Source organism: Mustela nivalis (genome assembly GCF_964662115.1).
Source record: "Mustela nivalis genome assembly, chromosome: 6".
In the NCBI taxonomy this organism is placed as follows: domain Eukaryota; kingdom Metazoa; phylum Chordata; class Mammalia; order Carnivora; family Mustelidae; genus Mustela; species Mustela nivalis.
Window position 1 is genome coordinate 14,939,954 of NC_139025.1, and position 24,403 is coordinate 14,964,356.

Consider the following 24,403-nt stretch of genomic DNA (forward strand, 5'->3'; position numbering starts at 1 on the left):
GTTTGAGGAACCTTAAGAAAAACCTGAACAAATATTTGGTTATTTCTTGGCTTCTTGAGATGAACTGGAATTGGGGAGAAGTAATTCTTTTTTTTTTTTTTTTTTTTTTTTTTTGACAGAGAGAGATCACAAGTAGGCAGAGAGGCAGGCAGAGAGAGAGGAAGCAGGCTCCCCGCTGAGCAGAGAACCCAATGTGAGACTCGATCCCAGGATCCTGAGACCATGACCTGAGCCAAAGGCAGAGGCTTTAACCCACTGAGCCACCCAGGTGCCCAGGAGTAGTAATTCTTAAACCCTGGTGTTTCAAGGTCAGATGTAGATAGATGTAAGTAGGTAGATGTAATCGCTATTTATGCCAGCTGCTCTGTGGGTGGGAGTCCAGATTATGCAGCTTAATAACTTGAGCACTGAGCCTTGGTTCCTTCCTCTATGAAAAAGAGGGTTGAATAAACAGCATTGAACTAGTATGTGTAGGATTGGAATAAGAAAAACAGAAAGGAAAAGTCAGAGATTTATGATACTTGATTTTATGTGGGAAACAAAGGACACTTTTATTAATGTCTTGTGACCTGTTTTTTTTTTTTTTAATGATGAAAATGAGGATTTCTGGAAACCAGCAAGGGGGAGAGGAAGGAACCAACAGAACAATAAACATTTATTCAGGAATTTCTTAAACACCTTTTTGTAGAGTAAACCTACCTTATTCTATCTTTCCAGTCAACTTTGGTATTAATTGAAAACTCCCATCCTGGGTGCATTTTACACTGCACAATTATTTTGTGTATGGTAGTGGTCCCAATTTTAGCAACATTTGTACAAAAGACAGTGAACTCTTTTGTCAAAAGTCTGAAAAAAATAAAGTGATAAGAAGGTAAGAATTTTAATTATGGGGTGAAAATAGCAACATCAGGGTCCCAAGGGTCCTACTTTTAGGAAACATGTTCAGATTTTGACTCTGTAACCACTTTTAGAAAGATGAGGAACTTGAGAAAAGAAAAATAAGTCATACCAGCCTGCCACCTAATATAGCTGCTATCATAGTTGTATTAATTTCCTTTTATTTTTTCCTGTTCATATCTTAACTAGTTTTAGTAATAGCAAGTATATAATTTTGTATTTTGTTTTTGTAGTTTAACATGTCATTAGCACTTTTTGCTGTTGTGTTATTTTTATAACCATATTTTTAAGTGACAGTGCTATAATCTAATTAACCATTCCCTAAGTGTTGGGTATATATATGTATTTATATCTTGCTTGCAGTTGTTTATTATTATAGATGCTAACATGAAATTCTTTAGGCATATACTTTTTCTATTTTTAAGACCTTTTCTTAAAATAGGTTAGTAGAAGTAGAAATTCCACAAAGTACAACTTGTTTTCTTTTTCAAAGTACAACTTTTAATGGGTTTTGACATCTGTTGGACTTGTTCTATTTTAAAACAAGTGTTTTGGGTTGAATTCTTTATTTGCTTGCTTGTTGTGATTTTCAGATATGTAGACTTACCTTTGTTTATTTAGCTACATTTTTCTACTCCTCTAATTCTCTCTCTCTCTCTCATCCTTCTTTAGGCTGAATTGACTACCCACCCAGCACAGCATCTTACAGGAAAAGCATAGCATTTCCTAGAGGAATATGAGCATAACAGGAAGGTGTCTTTGACTGAGTTAAATTTTTAACCTGTCCCCTGAACAGCTATAGGATTTGGAAGCTGAATCAATGTTATCAGATGAGTTAGAATCCAAACCAGAGGTGAGCCCAGGCAGTGCTGTCTATCTATCTGTCTATCTGTTTGTATTTTTTGTGGGCTATCTTCCAAGGTTTGTCCTTAAGTCAGGAAGTCAGTAAACTTCTGTAATGAGCCAGATAGTAAATATTTTCGGTTTTGTGGGCCATATGGTTTTGGTTGTTAACTACTAGTTTATTATTTTTTTCTATCAATAAGTACTTTCTCAAAGATTTAAAAACTCCTTTTACCTGTCGTTTTTTTTGTTTCTTTAAGTAAGTATAAGTTATTATACATCTAGGTAATCATGTAATGACAGAAATTTTATATAACATGTGGATGTATATGTACATATATGAATATTTACTACCACAACCATTTTTCAATTAATTTTATATATATCTGAAAGTGTTTTCTTTATAAATGTAATTAGAGGATTTAAACATTATTTATTATTTATTTTATTTTTTTTTTTTAAGTGGGCTCCGTGCTAGGTGTGGAGCCCATCACAGGGCTTGAACTCATGACCCTGAGATCAAGACCTGAGCTGAGATCAAAAGTTGGACACTTAACTGGCTGAGCCACCTGGGCACCCCTAAACATTTTTGATTTTTTTTTTTTTTTTTCATTTCTCTTGCTTTAATTTTAGTATATCTGTGTCACATAGTGGAAAGGTCAGTGAATTTGGAATCAGATGATATAAGTTGGAAGACTTACTTCCCCTACTAGTCATGTGACCTTAGATAAGTCGTTGGATGTCTTCAACTTGATTCCTTTATTTATTTATTTGTGATTTTTTTTAATCTTTAAAATACATGTTCAATCTTAACTGGGTTATGATGAGGATTAAATGAGTCAATATAATATAGCTTTTCTTTAGAACAGAGCACTTTATAAAAATAACTTTAAGTGTTATTTTGTAGTTAATGTAGTTTTTCTCTGAATGTGCTCGAAACTAGTAAGCAATAAAGATTTAATTAAGCTGTGAACTTGTTGTAAATTCAGAGGTTTAGATTCATTCATAACAACTTATATTTTTCAATATTGTCTCTTCCTCCTCCACTCCCCAGCTCCTGGTACAGTTTGTTCAGAATACGTCCATCCCATTGGGACAGGGGCTAGTAGAATCAGAAGCTAAAGACATTACTTGCTTGTCCCTCCTTCCAGTGACTGAGGCCCCAGAATGCAGTCGGCTAATGTTACCAGGTAAAAATAAAGAGTACAAGAAATAAGATAAGCAATTTTTAAGAGCTTAGCATGCTCTATCATACCGGTGGGATGGGATAAATGACTTTATAACTGACTGGTAGAAACTGTAAAAACTAGGAATTATGGAGAATAAGCAACCATGGGAGTTACTTAATTACCAATTACTTAATTGGTAATTTAAGCCACAGTAATGGATAGGATCATTCATAGAATGTGAGAGTGAGAGGAAAGGATCAATGTGGAGCTCCCTATTCAGGGTACAGGGTAAAGGAGGAGAGCCTATGAAGGAGGGAAAAAGAAAGGCTAGAGTAGTGAGAGAAATATTTCTACAGAATGCGGGCATAGAACTCAGGAGAATAGTCAGTGTGCAGATGCTTCTAAGAGGCCCGTGGGATAGGGACTGTCCCAATGAGATAGGGCCAACAAAGCCATTGTTGACATTGGCAGGACCTGTTCTATGGAAAGGGAATGGAAAACCAGGGTGTAGAGGGTTGAGGCGTCAGTGCAAGGTAAGGATAGTGGAGGAAGGAACTACACTTTCTCAAGGCTCTCCTGCTATGGGAAGGAAAAAGAGAAGGATATAAGGTAGATGGCAGAGTTCTTTTTTTAAGATCTGAAATATTTGAGGATGGTTTTATGCTAAGAGGAAAGAGCCAATTAGAGAAGCTGTAAACAGAAAGAGAGGCTAATTAGTGGGGAGGCTCCAGGAGAGGTAGGAGGAACTAGAATGCTGATCATGAGTTGTGAGGTTAACTTTGGATGGGGAGAAGGAGATCCTATCCCTGGACTGTTACCAAGGAGAACATTATTTTTGGGTGCAGTGAATTCTTTATTTTCTGGAAATTGGAATGTTTAAAATTTGGAATATTGATGTTAAATCGGGGGACTATTGGTGACTGGTGACAGCTTATAATAAAGTCTTCTGGGTACTGTCCTCTATTGGAGGTGATTTTGAAGTGACTTTAAAATGTTTTTCAATGATTAAAGATTCAAGAAGGCAGATACATGCAACCAGCCAGTGTTGACTTAAGGCTTCCCTGTCTAGTTCCTAGCTTTCACATATCTTCTGTCATTCAACTCCTGTTTTTCTACTGGTATGTTGGAGTTTTTCCAGATCCTTATGGATTTTCAGTATGTATACATTTCCATGTGTTAATAAATTTTGACCTTCATTGGGTTTAAATTTTTCTCTCCCGATTTTAATTGGTTGAATAAATATTTTAACAATATTGAAGTAAAAAGGACAAAATCATTAATCTTCTTTTCTACATTAACTTCAGTTGTAATTTTTTAAAAGATTATTTATTTATTTATTTATTTGACAGAGAGACAGCTAGAGAGGGAATACAAGTGGGGGTGGGGGGAGTAGGAGAGGAAGAAGCAGGCCTCCTGCTGAGCAGGGAGCCCCATGCAGGGCTCAATCCCAGAGTCCTGAGATCATGACCAGCAGTCACCCAATGACTGAGCTACCCAGGTGCCCCTTTAGTTTTAATTTTAATTAAAAATATTTTGTTTTTAGGGGTGCGTGGGTGGCTCAGAGGGTTAAGCCTCTGTCTTCGCCTCAGGTCATGATATCAGGGTCCTGAGATTGAGCCCTCGTTGGGCTCTCTGTTCAGCAGGGCGCCCCCCCCCCCCACTGTTACCCCTCTTGCCTCTCTGCCTACTTGTGATCTCTGTCAAATAAATAAATAAAATCTTTTAAAAATATGTTTTATTTTATTTTTAAAGTTTTTATTTATGTATTTATTCATTTAAGTAATCTCTACAGCCATGTTGGGCTCACACTCACAACCCCAAGATCAAGAGTCTTGTGCTCTGACTGAGCCAGCCAAGTACCTTGATTAAAAATATTTTATTTTAGGGGCACCTGGGTGGCTCAGTGGGTTAAGGCCTCTGCCTTCGGCTCAGGTCATGATCCCAGGGTCCTGGGATCGAGCCCCACGTTGGGCTCTCTGCTCAGCAGGAGCCTGCTTGTCCTCTCTCTCTGCCTGCCTCTCTGTCTACTTGTGATCTTTGTCTGTCAAATAAATAAATAAAATCTTAAAAATTTATTCCTCCCTTTAGAATAAAGTTCTAGAGAGCAAGTCTTCCAAATTATTTCTTTACATTTCATTGTAAACTCATAAATATAATGAAACATTTATGATTCTATAAAATTTCAGTGATTTCTCAGGTTGTGGTTTTTTGCCCCCAGTGACTCAATAGAACTGTCACATACATGCTATAAAAATTAAAGGGAGGGAATCTTTTCCCAAGACAAATAATTAAAAATTTAGAATCCTATTCTTGAGTTAGTATTTGTTGTATAAATACATTTTTCGAGGGAAAAGTACTGATTTCTGGCCTTGAAAGGACAAAGGCCAATAATGTCCAAATGTGGATGGTTGGTTGGTTGTTACTGCCAAGTGTCAAATGAATCTGTCCCTCATATTTTGGCTGATTCCCTTTAAAACTTAAAGTTATCACTCTGTTTTCTTCTGAGGGAAATTTTGTATTTGTAAAATAAAAATGCTGCTGCTCCTATAAGGGCTCTTTTAAGGGTGCTGTGTATCAGAATAGTGAGCTCTGTGGATATGGGTGCTACATAATGCCGTGATATTTTTCCCTTTGTCAGATGATACTCCAAGTCATACAAACTCCTCCAAGGAGGTCCCTTCCTCAGCTGTGTTGAGAAGCCTTCAGGTGAATGTGGGCCCAGACGGAGAGGAGACAAGGGCTCAGACTGTACAGAAGTCCCCGGAGTTTTTGTCCACTCCAGAGTCTCCTAGCTTGTTGCAAGATCTACAGCCGAGTGATAGCACTTCTTTTATTCTTCTTAACCTAACAAGAGCAGGTACTCTCTCTCCTTTTCTGAACTCTGCTCATGCTTGAGGACAAAAACTGGGGGTGGGGCATATCTAACTCAGTCATACTTAAGATGGAAAGAAGCCTTATTATTTTATAATTTTAGAGAATTGGTATAGTCTGGTTGTAAGTTGAATGTATAGAGGGAGAAGGCAGACTTTAGGATGACTCAGAAGTTTCTCGTTTGGGAAATGAGGTTGTGCCATTCAGCAAGATAGTGAGCCCAAGAACAGGGTTGGGGGAGGATGATTAGTTCCAGTTTCTGCTTGTTGATGTATTTCAGAGGGACATTCATGAGGAGGTGTCCTTTAGACAATTAGAAACAGAGTTCTAGAAATGTCTTGTGGGAAATAAGTTGTTTTGGTGCTTATCAGCATTCAGGAAATGTATGAAACAGTGAGCATGGATTCTTTGATTCAGAAGCATAAACAGAAAAGAAGGCAAATCTGGGACCCTGGAAAAAACATTTAAGAGAGTAGCAGAAGAGTGGGGAGGAGCTGCTAGAGAGGGATAAGGAAAACAGAAGGAGAGTGAAATGGGAGAAGCCAAGAGAGGGAAAATGTCTAAAAGAAGAAAAAGGTCGTAAGTCATGCCACATACCCCAGGAGAGGCTAGTGAGGGGAGGACTGGGAAGTTTATGTCTGGTGACCTGAGCAAGAGCAATTGTTACTGAGGTGGTAGAGGTCAAGGCCAGGGTTCTAACCGTGACAGATGATAAAGTGGATACAAAAGTTGGGAGTTACACTTGGCAGGAAACTTGACTGTGAGTGAATAGCTAGAGAAGTACTTGGGATTTTCTCTTCTTTTTAAAAATGAAGATGGGCGAGACATTTAAAGGCTCTGAGGGCAGGTCGTGAGGTGGCCAGTAAAGAGGAATGGCTTGCAGATGGCCAAGAGAAGATGACTGGTAGGGTCAGGATCCTAGCTTGCTTGCCCTGGGGGGACAGCTTTGCCTCTGAAACCAGAGGAGGTAAGAAAGATAAGCCTGTCTGGGAGTGGAAAGTGAGAACCTCAAGTAGTAGGAGAACAGAATCTTGAGGTGAGAGGTGAAAATCTACAGGAGCGGATTCAGCTATTCCAGATACGAAGTATCTGAGCCAGGGCCAGTAAAAGGGTAACTTGGTGGGTAACTTTCACATATCCCCTTGTTTCTTTCAGGTCTGGGCTCTTCAGCTGAGCACTTAGTATTTGTACAAGATGAGGCAGAGGATTCAGGGAATGATTTCCTCTCCGGTGAGAGCACGGACAGTAGCATTCCATGGTTCCTCCGGGTTCAGGAGTTGGCTCATGATAGTTTGATTGCTGCTACTCGCGCACAGCTGGCAAAGAATGCAAAAACCAGCAGCAATGGTGAGGCCCTGTGATGTTTTTCATTTCCAGTATTCTGCATGGAGATTTTGGTAATGCAATGACTGTAATCGAAGTTATTTTATTGGTGAGAACAACAGCTAGAAATGTGTACATTGTCTTATTTTCTATAAAGTAACTTCGCTCTGACAGATTCACATGCAAAATCAACACCACCAGCATTCCCAGTTGTCAGCTTTGAATTATGTACAGAGACCCTTTAAAGGGAAAACATTTTCACGGATCAAGATGTTACCTTGAGTTGTTTTTATTGTACTGTTCCCTATACTTGGAGCTTTTATACCATTATAAAATCAAAACAATATTACCAATTAATAGGAATAAAACTACAAAACCAGTGAAAATAAAGTTAATATTTTATTTTGGCAGACGGTGTTTTGTCGAAACTGAATTGCTACTCATAGCAATTTAGCAATTTCAGTAGCTACAACTGCTTTTTTTGGTGGGGGGGCTTTCATCATATGATCTTAAATATCCAAACAGTCTGTAGTGCTGTTTCTTTTGAGTTCAGCATGCCTGTACTAACTCTGTCCCACTTTTCTCTGTCCAGTAGTTTTCAGGTGTAGTCCTTGGGTCATCAGCATCATCTGGGAACTTAGAAATACAAATTCTCAGGCCTCATCCTACTGAGTCAGAAACATGCGCTCTTTTAGTAAGCCCTCTCAGTGGTTCCAATACATGTTAAAGCTTTAGGACCACAACTCTATTTAAACCACCCCTAAACCATTGCACAACCTTTGCTTATGTACCATGCCATAATACTTTTTGTTTTAGAGCTGCTTCTATATTTTCTCTTTATCTGTGACAGTTAAGGTACTACAACAAATTATTAAGGTAAGATACACATTATCATGATCACAAACCAAGCTTAAAGTACTGAAATTTCATGTTGGTCCATGACTGTTTGCAGCACGTGCAGATGATCTAGAATGTGCTTACGACTATTCTGTGACTATGGTACAAGTGAAAATAAAAAATTAGAAACTTTCTCAAGGATCCCTGAGAATATTTCAAAATATTCCAGTTTTAGAAACATTAACCTTAATCTTTTCTACATGGAGAACTCCAGACTTCTTTCTTTAAAGTTTTTATTTAAATTGCAGTTAGTTAACATACAGCTGAATGTTAGTTTCAGGTATACAGTATAGTGGTTCAGCACCAGGTGCTCATCCCAGGTACACTCCTTAATCCTCATCACCTGTTGCACCCACCCCCCCATCCCTCCATTAGTGACCATCAGTTGTTTTATATTGGTAAGAGTCTCTATCTTGGTTTGCCTCTCCGTCCCCCCCCCTTTGCTCTTTTGTTTCTTAAATTCCACCTGTGAGTGAGATCATACGGTATTTGTCCTTCTCTAACTGACTTACTTCACTTAGCATAATAGTTTCTTGCTCCATCTGTGTCACTGCAAAGAGAACTTCAGAATTTTCTTAGTTTCAGAATAATTAGTTCTGCTTTGACAACCGTAGTGCTCCTTAGAATGGCCAGTTTTACCATTTTGGGGAGGCTGTAAAGTTCAGATTCTTCCCCTGATGCTTTTTCTAATCTCTGGATCCTGAAACCGTCCACATCTCCTCTTTGCGTTAAGGAAGTAGTGCTGCATGTGCCAGGAAGAAGCTGTGCGGGGAGGGAACTTAGGGCTTGGTGTCTTGAGACCTGGGATCCAGACCTGGTGCTGTCATGAACCAGTCCTCTGCCTAGGAGATTTAACCTTCTTAGCCGCAGTATTCTCATGTTCAGAACACAAGAGATTGAGTAGTTTATCTGATGGGGTTGTTTTGGAGATTTAAATGAGAGTGTCTCTAGGAGAGCTTATAACCAGCAAAGCATTGTGTGGGTGTTTTTATTACTCTCAAAATATGTTACCTTACCTAACCTTACCTAACAACTACCTTGTATACTTGAATATAAAATGAGCCCAAATATATGAGAGTCTTCTATTTTGTCAATAAGATGATTCCATAATACCTTTTCAGCGGGTTAACTTAGATATATAAACTGTTAGGCATCTAGATAAAAGTAAACACTGTAAGTTGTTTTTGAAAATTTTATTATTTTGATTCCACACACATTTTAAATCATGAAATACTTTAATTTAATATTGCTTTTCACCCACTAACATAATTTTTTATCCCGTATTTAAATGCATCTTTAACAGAAATATCTTTGTTGTTACTAAAGCCATTTTGTGAGTCTTGTAGCAGTTTCTCAGAGCAGTTTCTTCACCTCTATCTAAGTTGACTGAAATACGGATGTATTTAAATTTTGTATATGATGCTTTATATAAGCGGTTAGCAAAGGGCCAAATAACCACCTGTTTTGTAAATAAAGTTTGGTTGGAATACAGGCATATCCATTCATTACAAATTGTCTGGCTGCTCTGGTGGCAAAGTTGAGTAGTTGTGACAGAGACCATATGGTCCTTTAAGCCAAAAATACTTAGTATTTGGCTCTTTACAGAGTAAGTTTACTGACCCATACTATATATGATACTCCTGCTGGAATTTTATCCTGAATGCAAAGACCTCACATAACTGTGGGATCTTTAAGGTGTTTACAGTGTTACACAACGTGCACCGTATAAAGTGTTGAATTTCTTTGTCTTCTCTTTTTGGGGGGAACCAGTTTGTCAGATCTCTAAATATCCAAAACTATTGTTGCTTGATGTCATTTTAAGCTAATCTGTCTTCGGCAAACAGTGCTCTGTTTTTTAAGGAGTAGTTTCATAAGGACTCAAATACAAGACAATTCACTATTTTCTGAGTGGTTTTTAAATTTCATGATTATATCAGTGTTCTCATTGTATCTACAACATTGAATACACAAAGTCCCAAAAATCAGCTGTTTAAATTTCTATATTAATTTCTACTGAGCTTTCATTAGAAATTAATTAGCTGAAGCTCTGGAGTTGGTGGGAAATTTCCTTTATGGTATATATAGTTTTGTACTGTTTAAAATTTACCTATGTGCAGTTCATTTTCAATTAAATAAAAACTGTGTGGGACGATATTAAAAAAGAAAAAAAAATTAAAAGTAACTAACAAAAGGCATCTTAGATTCTACTCTGAACTTGGAGCATTTAGTTTTATGATTAGCACTTGGTGACATGTACAGCAAGGAGCATGTAGGACAGGAAGAGCATTAAGATTAATATTCGGGATGGAACCTTGATCAGCTGTCAGGTTCCAGGAAATATGATGGGTATCACATTTATTATTCCTGTTCTTGGCTTTTGAGAGGGAAATTTGGAAATACAAATCTTATTCCTGAGGTATATGTCTTAGAAAGATAAACTCCATTTGCTTGTAGCAAAATTAAGTCGTAGTCATAGTCATAGTCATAAATATTTTTCTCTGTTGATGTCCAACTATATCTTTAAGAAATTAAAGAAAAGGCATACTACCTATGAATCTGGGATTTATATAAAGCTTTAATTAACTGATTTCACTTAAATTTAAGGGAGACACATGCCCTTCTTCCTTCCTTTTGTTCTGTTGAACAAAAAACTTCAGTTGATGTTGTTTCTAGCTTTTTAAAATGTGGTTAGAAATTATAAAATCAGATGAGCTTTTGCATTCTTAAAGAGAAGTGGCACAGGAAATTGGAGGGTTGTTCTTATTCTCTAAAATGGTAGGAATAGCCAGACTGACCTCAGAAGATAGAAATCTAAGAATGATCATTTAGCAGAGAAGTCACAACCATAAGCTCAGAACTAAGCCAGAATGGCTGCCTCTCCTAGAATAAATACAAGTTTACTAATACCTAGAACAAGAAGCCATCTTTAGCATCCCTTTCCGGGTGTTGACATATATGCTTCCCTGCCAATTTGTGTAATGCAGAATAGGTTTAACTCTTCTTTTTTATGTGAAGCCATTGTGGACATATCTTACATTGGCCAGAGAGGCCTGGTCTTGTGAAACGAAGCATAATGGCTTTTGAGAATTCTCTGGTGTAAGGGGATGGGAACAAACTGTGCGCTCACTTCTGTTGTTTAGTGGATATAAAGAGAGCGAGGGAAGCTGGAGAGAGTTACCTGCTTACTGATCAGTAGGAGTAAAATATAGGAGCTTTATTGTTTGAACCGAAGTACCTCAGCACTTCCTTTCCTGGATTACAAATATGTGACTCTGTTACAGGAGAAAATGTCCACCTCAGTTCTGGTGATGGGCAGCCCAAAGATTCTGGGCCCCTTCCTCAAGTGGAAAAGAAGCTCAAATGTACAGTTGAAGGCTGTGACCGGACATTTGTGTGGCCCGCTCACTTCAAGTACCATCTCAAAACGCATCGGTGAGCATATCTGAGGTGCCATACTTGGAGCTCAAGAATGTTGATGCTTCTGGAAGAGCTTGTCCCCAAGTGGACAGATTAAAGGAAAGCCAGGGTTCCAGTTCACTCGTGATTAAGATGTCTTTTGTTGTTTTAATAGAAAGGTTTGCATTGTCTCATTTACCTCATTTTTCATAAATATTTAATAAGACATTTGGCACCTAAGCATCTTAGAACAAGGGTTCTGGAATCTCATTATAAAACATAATTTCTTGGAAAACTTAAAATATATAAGCATGGTTGTCACTCATAAACCTGTGAAATCAGTATTCAAGAAGTAAGGTGTGGGGCAGCTGGCTGGCTCAGTTGGTAGAGCATGCAACTCTTGATCTTGGGGTCGTGAGTTCAAGCCCCACGTTGGGCTTAGAGATTTTTTTTTTTTTCCCATAGAGATTACTTTAATAAAAGAGGGTGGGGAGTAAGTAAGGCCTGGGGCATCTGTGGTTTTAATAAGCTTCAGGTGATTCTGGTATATATCCAGCTTTGGGATTTACTGTCTGCTTTAAAAGGCAATAGGAGATTTAATTTGTCCTTTCTAGAAAAAAGCATTTTCAGGTATTGTTGCTTATATGATTTTTTTTCCCCCCCAGAAATGACCGCTCTTTCATCTGTCCTGCAGAAGGTTGTGGGAAAAGCTTCTATGTGCTGCAGAGACTGAAGGTGCACATGAGGACCCATAATGGGGAGAAGCCCTTTGTGTGCCCCGAGTCTAGCTGTGGTAAGCAGTTCACTACAGCTGGAAATCTGAAGAACCACTTGCGCATCCATACAGGTGTGTGCAACCCCGCCTTCCTGTAGATGGTCTGCCCCTGGGCTCGGGGTTTGCTTGCCTGTCCTCAGGAAAGGCTCGGAGCTGGAAATAGAAGTGAAGGTTTAGATTTGTTGCTAGAACTCTGAAAATAGAGTTTCTTTTTTTCACCTGCGTGTGAGGAATGGGCAGTGTTGAGTCCTGCCTATAGGAGCCTAAAGTGTAGGAAGGGGTGTAAGACCTTCTCTGATAACAACGATAACAAGTATTTCCAAATATCTTCGACAATTACATGGTTGTAATTTTGATCAGTAATATTTATTGAATCGCACAAACCATACAGAGCCTCTTTTAGCCACTAAGTGGGGTAAGGTGAGGGAGGAAGTACAAAAACTGAGACACATCCCTGACTTTGAGGAGCTTGCTTTTTTGATGGAGCCTCCAAACATGAGAAGCAGAATGGGAAAGTGACTTGACGGGGTCAAATGGCATGTTAATATCAAAGGAGCCAAATAAAGACACCCTGACTCTCATTCTAAGAGTTTAAGGGTGACTTACCAAGCCACTTGGCCCAAAATGTACTGAGTTTCTTATCAGAGCTTAATCACTGAACCAAGACCAGTCTCTTAAGATGTGTAACTGTTCTTCCCCACTTTCTTCCCCACTTTCTTTGTCTGTTCTTTCTTCTTGCATTGCTAAAATGATAGCAGGTATAATTAAAGGGCATTAAAAAGTGAACCCCCCCCCCCAAAAAATAAGTGAAACCCAAGCTGAGGCCCCATTTATTCCAGGTATCTCCCTGTGATACCTGCTAGATGGACATTACCACTGAATATGTTTTAGGGCAGAATAGCTCTTCCCAGCTTTTACTTGAGAGACTGAGCTATGCTTAGTTCATCTCAGATGGCAGAAGTGACCACAGATCTTTATTAGTAGTGACAACAGTAATTAAAGCTACTGATTTTGGTGGCTTACCATGAGGGCTGACTATGTGCCAGACACTATGCTGAAAGTACTTAATTTGTAGTGTCTCAATTCTCAAAATAATCTTTTGAGATTATGTTATTATTGTATTATGTTAATTTAATTTTTTTTTAAAGATTGATTTATTTTAGGGGCGCCTGGGTAGCTAAGTGGGTTGAGGCCTCTGCTTTCGGCTCGGGTCATGATCCTGGGTTGCTGGGATCGAGGCCCACATTGGGCTCTCTCCTCGGCGGGGAGCCTGCTTCTGCATCTCTTTCTCTCTGCCTGCCTCTCTGCCTACTTGTGATCTCTCTCTGTCAAATGAATGAATAAAATCTTAAAAAGAAAAAAAAAAAGATTGATTTCAGAGAGAGGGATAACACGTTCAGACATTGTGGAGGGGCAGAGGGAGAGAAGTGAACCCCCTGCTGAGCAGCATGGGGTGGGGGTGGAGGGCCCTTGGTCCCAGCACCCTGAAATCATGACTTGAGCCAAAAGCAAAAATCGGATTCCCAGCCAACTGAGCCACCCAGGCGCCCCAGAATTCCTCCCTTTTCTGAATACTTAGCACGTTTTTTTATAGGAATTTATACTAAAGTTATTTATGAATACATTTATCTCTCACACTAGTCTGTGGCCTTTGGATAGGAACTACATCTCTGATTTTTTTTCACTTTTTATTTTGAAATAATTAGTCTCATGAGAATTTGCAAAAATAGTACAAAAAGTTATGTGCCTTACCCAGCTTCTCCAAAAAGGGACATCTTCTGTCGCCACAGTACAATATCAAAACCAGAAAGTTAATAGTACAGGCCTTAATTTAGTTTTTACCATGCATCTTTGATTTTTGAAATAATAATGTAATACTGTAGACAATAAAAATTACAGAGAAATACAAAGAAGAAAGGAAATCATCCATAATGCCACTATTAGGCTGTAATTACTTTTAGCATATCGTTACAGATTTTTCTTTGTACCTCTGACTGAATATCTGTTTTTGTTTGTTTGCTTTGGTCAGTGGGACTATGTAAAACCTATTTTATAACTTTTAGAAATCTGGACTTTTTAGTGGATTTAGAAACTGAATCATAGAAAGAATTAATATAAGGTAAAAATCCTAACAGCATATGTGGTGTTAATCTTGATACCCTCAGAAGGGATGAATGAGATCACTGAGGAATGTAGGTCAGTGTAGCTGGGATCAGCGCTTGAGCCAGGAAGGAGGAGGAAGTATGATGCTCAGAGGTAGCCCCTCTAGAGAGGAGGGCAGGGCTGTCTGGCGGGTTGTCGGCTGGGAGACCACTGAGAGGCGACCCCTGCTGGATAGATAGCCCGTCTGAAACTACACAGGCCAAATTCAAGAAATCTGAGCAAGTCATTGGAAACTGGATAGGTTAATGGGAAAAGAGAGTAATAGTTGTCAGTTCATCAGAACACTGACTCTTTATCTCATTTCCTGTCTCTAGGAGAGAAGCCTTTCCTGTGTGAAGCCCAAGGATGTGGCCGTTCCTTTGCTGAGTATTCTAGTCTGAGAAAACATTTGGTGGTTCACTCAGGTACTGGAACCCATCCCAGTCACAGATTTCAGGGAAGGTGGAGAACCGTAAGGGTAAAGGGATGGTGGGGGGGGGAGGGGGGGGGTTGTAAAGAACTCTGGAAAGAAACAAGCTGTTCAACATAAAGTTTGCTCCTCATGACAGAATCAGAAATCAAAGCTATTGGTAATTGCATGGGAAGGGTTCTGTAATCAAGGGGGAAAGACCTAATTGCTTTATTCTCAGCTAAGTCGTTGACTGAATTGCTTTCAAATCCAGAGCTTTTCTGAGGAGATCAGCAAATTTGCATTGTGTTGGGTGCTTTATAAGGTACATCAGGTATGGGCTATGGAAGTTATTCAAAGCAGAGATTGCTGAGGCAGGAGTGAACTCAAGAGTGGAGAGGGATTCTAGAATCAAGTAATTGTTCAAATGGTGGGCCATAGGAAGTATTGGGATGCCAAAACAGGAATAATGGAGAGAAGGAACGGGAAGTTATTTATGATAAGGACAGCAAAGCAATTCAGTGGGAGTGAGGGAGTTTGAGGGAGTTAGAGAGGTGTAAGCAAGCAGATATAGGAATTTCAGAGTTGAGCTCTTACCTGCTGACAAGTTCTAAGCAGAAGGTGACAAACTGATAACCTGTGGGTTTGATGGGGACTTCAGGTACATTTTGGTTGGTTTGTAGAGTGTTTTTATTTTATCTTACTTAATTTTATTATATAGGGTATCTGGGTGACTCAGTGGGTTAAGCCTCTGCCTTCACCTCGGGTCATGATCTCAGGGTCCCGAGTCCAACTTGGGTGAGCAGGGAGCCCACTTCCCCCCTCCCTCTGCTGCTCCCCTGCTTGTGCTGTCTCACCTTCTCTCGCTCTCTGTCAAATAAATAAATTCTCTAAAAAAAAATTCATTATATAAAATTATGTTAAACATAAGAGAGAAAATAAAGACATTTTCTTACATAACAATACTGTTATCATACCTTTTAGAATTAACAATTCCTTAATTTTATCTTATACCCAGTCCATGTTTAGTTTTTTTTGCAATTGTCTCAAAAATGTCTTTTTTTTTTTTTTTTTTAAAGATTTTATTTATTTATTTGACAGAGACACAGTGAGAGAGGGAACATAAGCAGGGGGAGTGGAAGAGGGAGAAGCAGGCTTTTCACTGAGCAGGGAACCCAATGCGAGGCTCAATTCCAGGACCCCAGGATCATGACCCAAGCCGAAGGCAGACGCTTAACGACTGAGCCACCCAGGTGCCCCTCAAAAATGTCTTTTACAGTAGATTTATTTAAATTAGGATCCAGTAAGTTTTAATTATTATACTTGGTTTAATTATTACACTTAAGTCTTTAATCTAAATTTGTTTATCTCACTTTCTTTTTTTCATTCCATAGACTTATTGCACCACAGAGTTAGTTGGGTTTTACTGAATGTCTCGCATTCTGGATTGGTTGGTTTACTTCGTTTTGTTATTTAACTTGTTTCCCTAGATTTCCTATAGAAGAAAGTCAGTCCTAAAAGTTTCAAAGGTTCAAAGACTTGGCAAGGATGTGTTATAAATGGTTGTATGTGTTTCATTTTGTGTCATCATACCAGGAGGTACACAGTGCTTGGTTGTCAGAATTTATCATGGGTTCAGATGGTAACACCTTGATCTTCACATTGTAAAGTTCCCTAGCACGTTTTGCCATATCTATGAGTGATGCCTGAATTAGTTATTTCATTAGGATTGTAAAATGGTGGTTTTCTGTCATTCTGTTCACATCAGCTGGAATTCTTCTGTGTATAATAGGTCTCTTCTTTATCCAGTAGGGCTGTTTGGTAATTTGCACAGGAAAGGCAGGAAAAAAATGTGTGATCCTTTTCATTTCTTTTAATGATGAGTCTTCAAAATAAGAAATTAGAGCTCTTGTTTCTTCTGGTAAATTCATGGGTTTCTGTGTAGTCATTGCATATCAGTCCATCTCTTTTAACAGCTTTTTTGGTGTATAATGCATGTACCTTAAAATTCACCTATTGTAAGCATACAGATCAGTGTTAGAAAATATGTAGAATTGTCCAGTCATCATCACAGTCCAGTTTTCAAACACTTCTGTCACACCAGGACGTTCCTTTGTGCCCTCTGGTTGTCAGTTCCTTCTCCCACCCCCAGATTCAGGCAACCACTGGTGAGCTTTCTGTCTCTATAGATTTTCCTTTTCTGGATATTTTCTGGCCATTTCACTTACTCTGGCCACCTACTGATCTCCGGTAGGCATGTGTTTCTGACCCCAGCTCTAAGTGTGGTTGTCTGAGTAGGTGGAAGGACGACTGAGAGCTTTGGACTTGAGGGTGCAGAGGATAGTTCAGATCACTGTGCAAAAGACCCACCAGTGTAAACACTGGGAACTGGGAGAGTGGTGGCAGGAAGTGGTGGGATAAGGGCGTATTCTGGACCCAGGGTTGGGATCATTGAGGATGGTACATGTTCCAGAGCTCCAGGGAATACTGTATCTGGAAAGGGAAGGAAATATTCTGTGTGGCTGCCATGATCTGGTACCAAAGAGGTGAAGGCAGCAGTATAGTAGGTCTGGAAAGGATAGGAGTTGAGAACAATGGGCATCTAAGCCCTCCTGGTGAACTCTTCCTGCCTTCCCTGGTGTATGAAGGTTCTGAGGCTGGGGACCTCCAAGGCTGGGTGGAGAATGGGAGAAGGAGAGGCCTCTTCTGTTTAGTTGAATGTTCTATGAGCTTCTCTCTCTAGGTCTTGAGTCCATTCTCTTGCAGTCAGAAATGGACCCTGTTCTTTTGGCTATGGTGTTTCAACCTGCTCTGTTTCAGGAGAGAAGCCTCATCAGTGTCAAGTCTGTGGGAAGACCTTCTCCCAGAGTGGGAGTAGGAACGTGCACATGAGAAAGCATCACTTGCAGCTGGGAGCAGCTGGGAGTCAAGACCAGGAGCAAACCGGTGAGGAGAGAGGGTAGAGTGGAGGGCTGTATCTTCTGGGTTCAAAAAGCCAAATAACTGGCCTACCTGGTTATTTAGGAATTTTCAGATTCTAGGTTGGGGGAGAGACCTAGTCTCATTTGATGGACTAGTGGTTTCCAAGTACAGCTCTACAGTGAAATCTGTAAGCTTTAAAAATGTGCATGTTTGTATTGCCTGTCCACCCCTCATCCCCAAATAAAACAAAACAGTACAAACTGACAACTGAAATTATTGGGGGAGTAAGATTCCCGAATCTGTAGTTTCCAAGTTTCCCTGGTGAATTTGACGGTAACTCATGCTGATCCCTTAACCAGCACTTGAGTATTGTGATAAAGACTTCTTTATATATATAGAAGGGGAGGGTTTAAACATTTTTTTATTTTATTTTATTTATTTATTTGACAGACAGAGATCACAAGTAGGCAGAGAGGCAGGCAGAGAGAGAGGAGGAAGCAGGCTCCCCGCTGAGCAGAGAGCCCGATGTGGGACTCGATCCCAGGACTCTGAGATCATGACCTGAGCCGAAGGCAGCGGCTTAACCCACTGAGCCACCCAGGCGCCCTTAAACATTTTTTATAGTCGTCCTGACTCCCTTTTTACCGTAACTTAAATTTGATAACTCATTTTTATTATTTTTTCCATATCTCACTGTGATCAATTATTTCATTCCAAATACTCCTTTCCAAGGATGGACCCATCCCATTTCATATGTTAATTCTCCACACGCTGCTCACAGGCAAGGATATTTATCTATGAGGCTCCGCCCTTCCCTTCTAGGGTTATTCTTACTCCCCAGAAGTAGATAGCATCTAAGATGCAGGTTAAGTTCCAGTTCTGAAAGGAAAGGCCAGCTTCCTGTGACGGAAAATGGGGACCAGGCACAGCTGTGCCTGCTGCGTGTCTCTCACATCTGTTCTCTGTGCAGCTGAGCCACTAATGGGCAGTAGTTTGCTTGAAGAGGCTTCAGTAACCAGTAAAAACCTGGTGCCTATGAACCCCCAGCCCAGCCTTGGAGGAGAGTCCTTGAACTTACCAAATACCAATTCTATCCTAGGAGTTGATGATGGTAAGACTTTCAGCTCTCCTTTATTTGGGGAAAACGGGCTACAACTAGGGATTAAGGAATGGGGTTGTCTTCATAAGGGAGGTTTTAATTAATTTCATTTCTTGTGAGTAGCTGTGGTATGATTGTGTAGCATTTGTGTTCTTTGTCTCTGGATGGATAAGTGAATCTGTTTATATATATATATATATATATATATATATATGTTGTTGAACATATATATATGTTGTTGAACAGATGATGTAACAAAAGAATAAAGAGAAAAAAATTTTAAGAAGAAAATTATCCATAATCCTAGCATCTTAGCCCAATTATTTCTATCTTTCCTATTGCAGTTATGGAAGAACTTAACTTTTAAAACATTTAAACAGAACATAACCAGGTTTTACAGAGGAGATATAAAGCAATTTCTCCATACCTTCAAAAGCCATATCTTCTGGAGAAAAGAAAGGGCTGTCTAGGAGACAGTTGCTCCTCTCTGGTATAGAAATTTCACCCAAGTTACACAGGCCAGGCCCTCTTCTCTGAAAAACTTAACAGGTGAGGTCAGCATGCATTTATTCAGTGCCTACTATGTGCCTGGCACCGTGGGAAAGACAAAAGTAGAAAACAGGGACCTTAAAATCCAGTTGGAAGTCATAACTTACATATGGGAGACAACATGGAGTGAATAGAAGATAGTATGTGAGTAAATGCTAAATTACACGGTACTGTCTGGAAGAGCAGTATGTATTGAAAGCCTGGGAGAAGAAAGTTTTGATTTATTAGAGACCTAAGTGAATAAACTATTTCTAGAAGATTTTTACGGTGATTCCACTGATGAAGTCCGAGATCCTGTGTTTTAGTTACTCGTATCCCACTCAGTTTTGTGTATAAGTGACCATGCTTGTGTAAACTTCTGTGTGGAGCCTACAGGGCTCAGAATGTGCTTCCATAACACACCTCCTCGGTTACATAGTAGGATCCTAGTGGACAGTTGAAGTATGTATGAGCCACGGCCGTGGCATGGAACTGCTTTGCCACTGTTAAGGAAGAAAGTCTCATGGGAGGAAGGGACACTGTATAAGAACTTTGAAGCCAGATTTAAGTTCCTAACTTCTGCACAGTATGCTGTTTATGTCGCTGTTGGCTGCTTTAAGCGTTGACTAAGGTCCCCGGATCCGCCCGCTGCCGCAGCTTTTGCCCCATTTCATGCACGGCTAATTCAGCTAACAGTGCCAACGCCGTACTTCTCTGAATTGGTACTTTGAAAACTGGTCAACTCTTGATGTATATCTCAAGACTTCTTACCTTTTCTTCCCATCCCCTTTTGTAATACTTTCCAGATTCACTGGTAATGATTATCCTCTTCAGATGGGAGCTAATTTGGAAGGAATACAGGAATGTGGGTATCAGGGAGCAGTTTGTAGTGTTCTTCGTGACAGGCTTGATAATGCAGGTAGGGTTATCTGTGGATTCACTCTCCACTGAAACATTTTCTGCTGTTTCAGAGGTGCTTGCTGAAGGATCCCCGCGTCCCCTGTCTTCAGTGCCTGATGTGACACATCACTTGGTGACCATGCAGTCAGGGAGGCAATCCTATGAGGTTTCTGTGTTAACTGCTGTAAATCCACAGGAGGTAAATCTCTCTCTTGCCCTTAACTTTGTTTCTGTGGAGACTAATGTGGGCAGTGGTTGGGAATCTAGTTTAGATGATCTGAATTACTCCAGTTTCCCTTTCCTGGAAATCTTGTCTAGAATATCTTCCTTTAGGCTAAGCCTGAATGCAGCTTAACCTAAGCTTGATTGTTAGGGTCTCCTGCATTGGGAGATTGGACATTCATGACTGGGTCTCCGCTTTGATTTCCTTCGTATACATACCTTACTGAATGGTAGCTGCTCCTGTGTTCTCTGCCGATGACATGAGGATGCTGCTTTATTTTATAAAGAAAATAGTATCCTGGACAAAGTGGTCCTTGAGCAAAAATGATAGTGACAGAATCACTGAAAGTAATCATTGTTCATTTTATTAGGGTCATATGTCTGGGAGGTACCAAGCTGAACCAACTGGGCCTACAGGAATGTGTTCACTTGCTTGTTGAATGAGAGCCATCATCTAAATCGGGGAAAGGTTTTAGGTTAACTCTAAGCATTCCCAACTCTATGGTCTTGGCTCTAACCCAGAGAAAAGAATGAAAACAAGTCAGGCTTCTAGAATCTTAGGATATTTTATTGGCCTTTTGTCCTGGGAGTAGATGACTTCATCATGAGCTCATTGCATATGCATGAACTTTTGCCAAAAACCCATGTATCCTGGATGCCTTCGAATTACAGTAACTCTTATAGTGCCTTCCCGTCTTTTCCCTTGACCTTTTCATTATAACCTCATCCCACAAGATCAGCTGTTCCAGTGTTCTGATGACTGCATCCCATATGAAATATTCTGTATTATTCTGTAAGACTCCTGGGGATGCCCAAAATCACGGGGCTCTGGACACGCATGTTAATGATTTGCCAGAACCTTTCCTTGTATTCATCATTGTGTCCCATTGTCTGAGCCTTGCTTATATTATATTGAAATTTTTTTTTGCTATTGGTTGCATTGGTTCTTTGCTAAATCACCTTCTCCTGGCTACTGCTTTGGAACATATCTCACCTGTGAAGACTTCCTTTATTATTTCCCCTCTTCATTTATGTATTTTAAAATTTTTATTATAAAAATTTTCAGGGGTGGCTGGGTGGCTCAGTTGGTTCAGCAGCTGCCTTTGGCTCAGGTCATGATCCCAGGGTCCTGGGATTGAGCCCTGCCTTGGGCTACCCACTCAGTGGAGTATCCGCCAAGAAGGGGATCCCTCTCCCACTGCTTGTTCTTTGTCTGTCAAATAAATAAATAAATAAATTTTTAAAAAAGATTTTTTTTATTTACTTGACAGAGATCAGAGAGAGTAGAGAGCCTGATGTGGGGCTCGATCCCAGGACCCTGAGATCATGACCCGAGCTGAAGGCAGAGGCTTAACCCACAGTGCCCCAATTAAATAAAATGTTTTTTTCTTTTTTTTTTTTAAGATTTATTTATTTATTTGACAGACAGAGATCACAAGTAGGCAGAGAGGCAGGCAGAGAGAGGAGGAGGAAGCAGGCTCCCCGCTGAGTGGAGAGCCTGATGCAGGGCTGGATCCCGGGACCCTGAGATCATGACCGGAGCCGAAGGCAGAGGCTTTAAGCCACTGAGCCACCTAGGCGCCTCTAAATAAAATCTTTTAAAAAAAAGTTTTCAGGGGTACTCCCACATTGGGCTCTCTGCTCAGCGGGGAGCCAGCTTCCTCCTCTCTCTCTCTATGCCTGCCTCTCTGCCGATTTGTGATCTCTGTCTGTCAAATAAATAAATAAATAATCTTTATATAAATAAATAAAATAAATAAATAATAAATAAAATAAAAAACAAATAAATAGAGTCTAGTGAGAGAAAGTATAGTATAATTAACTCATGTACCTATCCCAACAACTTCAACAGTTAACTTTCTACTGTCACTTATCTCTTCCCGCCTACTTCTTGTTGGTGCTGTTCTGTTTGTGCTGGAGTATTTTTTTTTTTTTTTAAGATTTTGTTTATTTATTTATTTGACAGACAGAGATCACAAGTAGGCAGAGAGGCAGGCAGAGAGAGAGGAGGAAGCAGGCTCTCTGCCGAGCAGAGAGCCCGATGTGGGGCTCGATCCCAGGACTCCGGGATCATGACCTGAGCCGAAGGCAGAGGCTTTAACCCACTGAGCCACCCAAGTGCCCCTGTGCTGGAGTATTTAAAAGCAAATCACAGATGTACCATTTCATTTGTAGATATTTCAGGACATACCGCTAACAGATAAGTATTTTTTCATAGCTATAATATCTTCATCATACCCAACAGAATTAACAGTCATTTATTGGTATCCTCGAATTTTAGTCCGTGTTCCTTTTATTTTTTTCTCAAAATGTCTTTTAATGGTTGGTTGGTTTCAATTAGGATTCAAACAAGGTCCATTCACTGCATTTGGTTAATAATTCTCTTTATTTCTAACAGTCTTCCCCACCCCCCACTCTCTATCTCCATTTTTTCAGAATGACTTAACTATTTAATAAGAATTTCCCACATTCTGGTTTTGGCTGATTGACTCCTTTTGTTGTTTAATACATTACTCTATCTACAGATATCCTCAAAACTGGTCGTGAGGAGCTTAGATTCATGTTTGGTTTTTTCCCCTCGGCAAGAACATACTGTAGGTGCTATTCTTGCTTTCTGTGACAGCTCACAGCAGACACGATGTTTAGTTGTTCTCCTCTTACTGAGCTTAATGATTGACCAATGGGTTACATAAAAATTTTGGCAAACATTACTGATCATGACTGAGGTCGATTTTTTTTTATAAAGGCTTGCAAAACGGGGATATCCTAATTCCCTTTTTCTTTCTGCTTTTTTGAACTGTGATTCTTCTGTAAAAGAAATATTTTAGAGAAAATACTCTCATCAACTATTGGATTGCTCTGAAATAGTTCAGAAAGATCATCTTTTTTACCTAGTGGAAATTATTATCCTGATAAACCAATCCACAGCACTCAACCTTTTCCTCTTCTATATTTGAAACCTTGGAGCATTTCTCCCCTGTACGTTTATTTTTTATTTTTTTAAAGATTTGATTTATTTATTTGACAGACAGATTTCACAAGTAGGCAGAGAGGCAGGCAGAGAGAGAGGGGAAAGCAGGCTCTCTGCTCCAGGCTCTCTGCTGAGCAGAGAGCCCGATGTGGGGCTCGATCCTAGGACCCTGGGTGATGACCTGAGCCAAAGGCAGAGGCATTAACCCACTGAGCCACCCAGGTGCCCCTCCCCTATACTTTTAAGTACCTTTTTTTTTTTTACTGAAGCATTTCAGGTTTCCTCAGATAAATGCCAGATGTATAAAAGCTTAATCAACATATACTACGTACCTAATGTGTGCAAGGCCCTCTCTTGGGTACTGAACAGCAGTAAACAAGGTACCGTCTCTGCCTCAAAGAGCTTAGGGTCAGACTTCAGACCTCTGCCTTTTATAACTGTACAAAATTGAGCCCCCGGAGTTACATGGTAAGAGAGAATGGGAAGGGGGACAGATCAATAAACAGGCAATTTTTATACAGTGTAGTAAGTACTAGTCTTGGGGGACATCAGCGAGTAAGTTTCAGAGTTTAGGTTGAGGCCTGAGGGATGAAGAGCTGTTATCTTGATGGAGAAGTGGAAGGGACTGGAAGAAAGTAACAGGCATAAAGATAACAAGGTGTACAGCGCAGAAGGTGCAGGAGCCGGACACAACTGTGGAACCGCAAAGGGTTGAGGAAGATGGAAGGTGGAATGGAGAGTGGGAGCAGGGAAGATAAGCTGGTTTCTCTGTTGAAGGCCTCACTTCAAGGACGTGATTTTATCCTGGGACAGCGGGGAGCCACTGGAAGGTTTTCAGCCAGGTCTGACATGGTCAGATTTGTGCGTGCGGAGTCCAGTAACAGCACATTTGTTCCCTTTGGACCAAGGCACGTGGGTCTTGGAATTGGCTTCAGAGTGTCCTTGTCTGGGTGATGCTCACTCATAGCCTCAGACGGACATGGTACCATGGACCACCTATAAAAACAAAACTCGGCCTTCATCCAGGAGGACACTAAAG

The 24,403-nt window shown here is 40.0% G+C and overlaps 1 protein-coding gene across 11 annotated transcripts in view; it reads left to right on the forward strand.

Moving 5' to 3' along the window:
* Nucleotides 1–24,403, forward strand: part of ZNF410 (zinc finger protein 410) — a 41,662-nt gene that overhangs the window by 12,308 nt on the left and 4,951 nt on the right. The window contains exons 2-13 of one of the 11 annotated variants that reach the window (XR_014312416.1): nt 120–325; nt 1,570–1,750; nt 2,795–2,930; nt 5,548–5,766; nt 6,936–7,127; nt 11,282–11,432; nt 12,062–12,243; nt 14,649–14,738; nt 17,543–17,668; nt 18,615–18,755; nt 19,088–19,292; nt 20,243–20,370. Coding sequence is in view for 9 of the 11 variants with exons in the window: in XM_082733475.1 (XP_082589601.1) it covers nt 1,718–1,750; nt 2,795–2,930; nt 5,548–5,766; nt 6,936–7,127; nt 11,282–11,432; nt 12,062–12,243; nt 14,649–14,738; nt 17,543–17,668; nt 18,615–18,755; nt 20,243–20,370 (1,398 nt within the window). In the remaining 2 variants the exon portion in view is untranslated. The remainder of the gene's footprint in view (nt 1–119; nt 326–1,569; nt 1,751–2,794; nt 2,931–5,547; nt 5,767–6,935; nt 7,128–11,281; nt 11,433–12,061; nt 12,244–14,648; nt 14,739–17,542; nt 17,669–18,614; nt 18,756–19,087; nt 19,293–20,242; nt 20,371–24,403) is intronic. The other 10 variants (XR_014312415.1, XM_082733475.1, XM_082733476.1 and 7 more) reach the window with 10 other exon arrangements.